At 36.5% G+C, this 7,284-nt stretch overlaps 1 protein-coding gene and 1 pseudogene across 1 annotated transcript; one reads left to right on the forward strand and one right to left on the reverse strand.

Annotated features, from left to right (window-relative positions):
• LOC18425721 (germin-like protein 9-3) lies at window positions 1–825 on the reverse strand. Its single transcript, XM_006830258.3, has one exon. It carries the CDS (start codon window positions 759–761, stop codon window positions 183–185), a length of 579 nt encoding a protein of 192 aa, XP_006830321.3. The 5' UTR covers window positions 762–825; the 3' UTR covers window positions 1–182.
• Window positions 826–3,501: 2,676 nt separating this feature from the next.
• LOC18440151 (germin-like protein 9-3) lies at window positions 3,502–4,205 on the forward strand (annotated as a pseudogene).
• Window positions 4,206–7,284: the final 3,079 nt, after the last annotated feature.

The raw sequence follows: 7,284 nt of genomic DNA on the forward strand, positions 1-7,284 counted from the left end.
AACCTCGGTAACATTACGCCAAAGACGTAATGTACTATAAATTCTTTATTTTGTTGAAACGAATTTTATTAACTAAAAACAAGAGAGAAACTACATTTATGAACAAAGGAAGGAAACAATATCAAGGAATGAATAATACAAGTAATAGAAGGCATAAGCCATGCACGTTTCAAAAATCAATCTCAAGGCTTGGGCGGGGCGAGTCCAGCCTTGAGTTTCTGGATAGTTGCAACATCAGTCTTCGAAGACTTGGCCAAGACCTCGTCACTAATCCCACTGGTGAAGAGAGTCGTCGGAACAGACACTGTTCCTGCACTGGCACTCCCAAATGACGACAAAGCCATGGCCGGATATTGAGCATTGGAGTTATATTGGTAGTGAACCAAGCCTTTCGGGAACACAAACATGTCTCCCTTTTGAAGGGTTTGAGCATAGAGATTGCCAGTAGTGTCCACCACCCCTACCTCCAGAGAGCCTTGTACCAAGAACAGGAGCTCTGCGGAGCGCGGGTGGGTGTGTGGGGGGTTAACGCCACCAGAAGGGAATTGCAGTACAGCATATGACACACTTTGGCCATCCAAAGCTGAGAATTCGGCTTTGGTAGCTTTAGTCACCTTCAAATTGGGCAACGGCTTGGATCCTACAACGACGCGCATGCCTATAAACGTGAAGAAGTTGCCGTCTGGAGCAGTGATGTTGGGAGGGAGGATGAAGTCTGAGAGGATGTCTGGGTCGCTTGCATTAATGGACATGAGCACCATGGCCCATGCCTAGCCCATAGACACTGGTGGAAGCCATTGGTAATGGATATTTAGGTCATTGTAGCAAAAGTTGAATGTTTGAGTTTGTGGAAATGGTATGGGGTATTTATGTGTATGTGTAGAGAGTGAGGAAAGTGGAAAGCAAGAGGTTTTAGTTGGGAAGGGTGGCAGGCTCAAGTGTTGAAAATCACAAAGGCCAGGCTGGCTTTGTCGAGCTTAGGTGATAACAGTGTTAGGGGATTGAGGGGGGTTTGTTTTATTTAGGCCGGCATCATTTTGATGCACAACTGTTCCAAATGGGTAGGGATTCTCACTCTTCACATCATGGGACGCCTTAGTGGGCTTTTTCTCTTAGGAAATTTACTTTCATACTGTTATGATCTGGTCCCAAAATATCCACTATTATTTATGCCGACGTCCTCGCTCTCCTATTTTTTTTTATTTTTTCCTAAGTTTGCCTTTTGTTCTATCTTTTAAACATCGAACTGCATATTAAATCTATTTTTCAAATATTTTTATATCCATAGGTTGGTTCCATGTTAAAACCATCAAATTGTGACCACCCTACTACCCTTTTTAGTGCGTTTGATGGTAGAAGCATCAAATTGCCATTTAGACCTCATTTTCTCAAGGTTAGGTTGTGCGATGTTTTAGTCATCGAAAACATCGTGAACCAACTAAAAAGTGTAGGCCACTCCGATTTTTGGAACACCGGACCACCCGTACTTTAGACATTGAACTGACCTATAAATATCATAAAACCAAAAAAATCAATTTAATATATGATTTGATGTTTAATACCTCGACCCAAGGTTTGGAAAACAATGAAAATTTGGGGGGACAAGGACAAATATCGCATGTTTTAGACCATCACGTAATAACGGTTAAATCAAGTGGTTCGGACATAGCTTTCCATTTTTTCTTATTCGCCCATTGAAAATCACCTACCCAAATCCGGTATGGTGTGTGGATGCCCAATCCGGTACGGTGTGTGGACAACCACGGTGTATGAGTCGATTAATTGCCCTATTCCCACCAATTTTAATTTTTTATACCTGGTGCTTTCTGCTTTGGTTATAGAGGATTGGCTGATCCGAATTGGAATCATCGATCGATCGGGATCGAGTTCATGAGTCAGCTATTCAATCGGGTTTTTAAACACGGTTCTTTTTACGTACTTTTATGACTTAGCTGTTCATTCAAGTTGAAATGGCTTAATATGGAGCCTGAGTTTCTTATACTTATTAATAATGACCTCTTTATTTATTGAAAAATTGATAATCAATCTTTTTTTTTTTTGGTAGATAAGTGGGGAATACAGTCCTTACTCGTTTTTAAAAATAATTAGTCATTTTTCAAATATATAAGTGGGAATGTAGCTGAGCTCAAATGGTGCTACCACCACGACCTCAACCCCATTCACGATAATGACTCACTTGAAATATTTATGTTGAGCATGACCATATAGATATCTCTTACCTCGTAAAAGGTTTCAATTTCTTTTGAGAAAACAAGGAAATTTGGAAATGAATGAGAAGTTGACAAAAGAAAGGCAAGAGGACTTGATAAAAGGAAGATAAATGCATAAAACTGTGCACTAACTTCTCAGCCATTCGATAGGGTAAAAAGATATGATATGATGATAATGATCATCTGATCACGATAACATCATGATCACACCGTTTATCAACAGGTTCGATGGTGATGGAAGTAGAATAGTATATCCATTTGAATGAATTACACTTTTTCATACAATATCGTTGTAGAAGTTTTACCTGGCGATTTAAATATCACAATAAGATGCACCTCCAAATAGTATTGAAAAATGTTGTTTTAGAATTGAAAATTTATAATATAGACAGAAAATATTTACCTTAATTATGAAACTTAAGGCTTCAAAAATAGTATAGATTAAGTAGATTTATGAATATTTGAAAATCTTGAAAATTGACGGTCTAAATAATACATTACAAGATGCACTATTTTTAAGGCTAAAATCGTCTTTTTTTTTTTTTTTTTTTTGTCTCTATACATCTCGAAATCAAGATAATCAATTGGAGAATTTTTTGGGTCAGAACAAACGTTTTTCCTTATGAAAATACAAATTTCCAATTGTTTTATATGCCTTGAGATTAGCCGTGCTTCAAATGCAAGTGATGAATCTTCCCCTTAAACACTTAGTCATGGTGTTTAAAGCATTGCTGGTGTGTCAGAGCAGATCTGGAACCATCCAAGCTAAGAATCACCCCTTTCACCCTTTTTTTTTCTTATCAAAACTTCCCAAGTTTATGAATTCAGACTTGCCCAAGTCCAACCGAGGCGATTCTAAACCATAGTGAGTTGGAGCCTAATGACTTCTTCTTTTTTTTTTGGTAGATCAATGGGGAATACAGGCCAGCCCGTTTTTAGAAATAATTAGCAATTTTCAAATGCATCAATTGGAACCTAATGACTTTTTTTTTTTTTTTTTGGTAATTCAATGGGGAAGACCGGCCCCTACCCGTTTTTTCAAGTAGATTAGGAGTTAGCTTTTTGAAAGTATTAGTAGAGTGGTGTTCATGATAGAAATGGAAACTATAACGTGGTAACTAAGGTATGGGGTGCTACCATCACCACCAAAACCCCTTTCCCAAAAGAGCCTAATGACTTTCTAAGAACGACTTGCATAAAAGGACGTGGTTCGACTTTCTAAGAATGACTTGCATAAAAGGACGTGGTTCTTAAAATTCAAATCTTTCATATGGAAACTAATGCAGGTTACCCGGACATTCTTTCAGACTTCATCCTCCCTGCCAACATCACTAATCCAGACGGCAACTTCTTCACGTTTACAGGCATGGGCGTTGTTGTAGGATCCAACCCACCGCCCAATTTCAAGGTGACAAAAGCTACTAAAGCCGAGTTCCCAAAGTGGTTCCTATGCTGTACTGCAATTCCCTTCTGGTGGCGTGAACCCACCACACACCCACCCGCACTCTGCAGAGCTCCTGTTCTGGTACAGGGCTCTTTGGAGGTAGGGGTGGTGGACACTACTGGCAAGCTCTATGCTCAAACCCTTCTAACTGGAGACATGTTTGTGTTCCCGAAAGGCTTGGTTCACTACCAGTATAACTCCAATGCTCAATATCCAGCCATGGCTTTGTCGACATTCAAGAGTGCCAGTGCAGGAATGGTCTCTGTTCCGACTACTCTCTTCACCAGTGGAATTAGTGACGATGTCTTGGCCAAGTCTTTGAAGACGGATGTTGCAACTATCCAGACACTCAAGGCTGGACTCGCCCCGCATAAGCCTTGAAAATGATTTTTGAAATGTGCATGGAATAAGTGCATGGCTTATGCCTGCTTATATGTGTCTATTACTTGTATTATTGATTCCTTGATTTTGTTTCCTGCATTTGTTCACGGACCCGGTTGCCATGCGGCCAAGCTTGCATATGTAAAAATGCAGGCTTATTAATAAATCTACTTTTGAAATGGATTTTTTGTGTCTTAAGTTCATGTAATCTCTAACATAGGGATCATGAATATGAAAAAATAAATAAATTTTAAAAACTAAAACTAATAATTCCACTAAGAAAACATTTGGACCGTTAGTTTCCATTGCTTTTTAATGGAACAAAGATGGATGCTTTAAACTTTTTGGACCTCATATATAGTCATGCGTTCCAACCCATATGGAACAATTTTCCTTTGCTCATACATGCAGTTTTCCTTTCTTTTTTAGTTAATAAAATTTTCCTTTCTTTTTTAGTTAATAAAATTGTATGAGGAATGACGTAAAACATACCTCATACAATTTTAATTTTCCATAACGTATGTTTAGTAGGACCCGATTGTGTAAATTAAAGATGCATGTACTTACTTTTCTTTATACAATATTTTCCTTCATTTTATGTGTACCCATATTAGGAAGGTGGTTCATTGTATAATACTTTCTTTATTAGTACACAGCTTTGTAACCCTATCAATTGGGGGGCTCCTCTTAAAAATCTATTTTTGAGATGGATTTTTGGACTTAATTTTTAAGGTAATGTAATCTCTAACATGGAGATCACGAATGTGAAAAAATAAATAAATTTTGAAAATTAAATATAATAATTCAATTAAAAAAAAATTGGACCGTCAGTTTCAATTGTTTTTAGATAGACCACCAATTTGCATCCATCTTCAAGATGAATGCTTTATACCTCTTAATGGTATATGTAGTGATGCAATCCAACCCGTACGAACCAAGTTTCCTTTTTAGCATCTATGGTATTTGAGTGATTTAAATACGGACCCTAAATTTCTTTCTAAAATACGAATTGCTTCATTTATAGATAGGAATTACAAAAAAAAGTCAGTCAACCGCATTTTTTTACTTTTTCCAAAATTGCTCTTCAATCAAAGGACATCCTCATACCGAATTTTAATTCTTTCTTCTTTTTTTTCTTGTTTTTTCATTAGTAGGGCATTAGCCTAACGTTTGAGGCATTGTCCTACTAATGAAATAACTAAAAAAAAGAATTAAAATTCACACCGAGGATTCCATCCTCAAATCGAAAGGAATTTTTGAAAAAATAAAAAGGCAGGTTGACCGAACTTCTTTGTAATCTCTGTACATAAATGGAGCATTTTTTATATTAAAAAAAATTTAGGGCCCATATGTAAATCACTTCTTAAATTATGTACAGATTTAAAATAATTACCTAAAATATGAAATCATCCGAGTATAGGCAAAAATTATAAACAAAGTTGGTCAACCAGCGTTTTTTAATTTTTTTTCAAATTGCTTCTCAGTCCATCCTCGGACCGCATTTTATTTTTAATTTTGTTTTACGATTTTCGTTAGTAGGGTAATGGCCCTAGCGTTAGGGGCAGTGCCTAGGTAGTCTGATGATAGAATCCTCGGACTACCTTACAAACACAACAAAACCCCAATAAAGCGGTCGGAGGTCCCATCCATAAACCGTTGTTTTTCTCAAAAAATAAAAAATAAAGTACGGTCCGAATATGGGGACATCGAAGTGCCCTTGAACTGAGTTTTACTCACCCAGAAAGCGGTTTGAGGTCCCCATCTGAACCGTTATTTTCTCAACAAAAATAAAGCGGTCCGAAGATGGTGACTTCGGACGCCAAGGGAGAACACCAGACGGAAATTGTTTCCATGTGCAATTGATACGAAAGGTACGAGAAAAATTTTCAGCAGCTGCATGTTCAGAGATAAAGAGAGAGAGAGAGAGAGGCAATTGCCAGTAAGGGATGCAAGTTGCATGTGTTATTTCCCTTTGAGAAGTATGGCATCAATAATTTCTTTTTGGTTTTTTGTAAAAACAGTGGTACAAGGTCTTCATTCTCGTACTGTACTTTATCTATTATTTTATAAGAAAAATAGCGGTCTTAGGATGAGACCTTGTCACACCTCAAGAATTTACAATACTATTATTCCTGAGATGTGACGGACAAAACATATATACATCTATTGATAGGACAAATTTACAGTGGCGAGGTCTTACATAGTAAGTAAAGAAAGCTAGCTCAACAACAGTATCTTCCAAGGTTGATCTTGACTAGCACTCAAAATGAATCCGTAGTTATCCTGAAAAAATGTTTACCATAGTTTGATGAGTTTGGCTACTCAGTAAGTGATCATCATAATCCTAAAAATAATCATGATTGAAAGATATCAATATTTTTCAAAATGAGATCTATTAATAGAAATGCATCAACAATTTCACTTTCAATAATTGCATAATTAAGTATAATCCGAGTAATTGAAATGCTTATAACACTTTTAACGACAGTACATAATTCAAAAGATTTCACAAAATACCCTACTGGCGTCCCAAGTAGGTCACATATATACCCCATCAGCGTCCTGATGGGTCCACTTAATCCCTATCGGCGTCCCAGATAGGTCCACTTAATCCCTGCAGGTCCACTTATACCTCACCGGCGTACCGGATGAGTCCACTTAAACCCTACCGGCGTCCCAGATAGGTCCACTTATATCTCACCGGCAAACCGGATGAGTCCACTTGCATACTTAAATTATTTCAAAATCTCTTTAAACATTCGAAAGCAGCAAATATCATGTACTCAACATATCACTGAAATCACTAATATGAATTTCACTAAAACCATTAATAACAGTCACTTTCAATAACATTTCAACCAATCAAATATTTTTGGCTCAAATTTAGAAAGGTAGCAATTCGTGAAGACATTCTAGCATAATTGCCAATATAATATGTATAGGAAAACTCTTATAGAAATTCAAGAATACGGAATTATCACAATTTATGGGATGTTAATTTGCAAATAAACATTTCACAATAATACTATAATCAAATGCGAAAATATCAATTTTCAGATAATAAGGTAGTCATTCGCATATGAAATTTACAATGTCTAAATATTTAAAAACAATAGAAAGAAATCTCACAATTTTACTAAAAGCAGAAATATCACATTTATTTCTAATAATTTGATAGTATCTAAAATTTTCTAACAATAGACAAGAAAAATAAATAAATTTATTTTT

Source organism: Amborella trichopoda, chromosome 11, assembly GCF_054954075.1.
Source record: "Amborella trichopoda isolate Santa Cruz 75 chromosome 11, AtrichopodaSantaCruz75HAP2 v2.0, whole genome shotgun sequence".
NCBI classification, from domain to species: domain Eukaryota; kingdom Viridiplantae; phylum Streptophyta; class Magnoliopsida; order Amborellales; family Amborellaceae; genus Amborella; species Amborella trichopoda.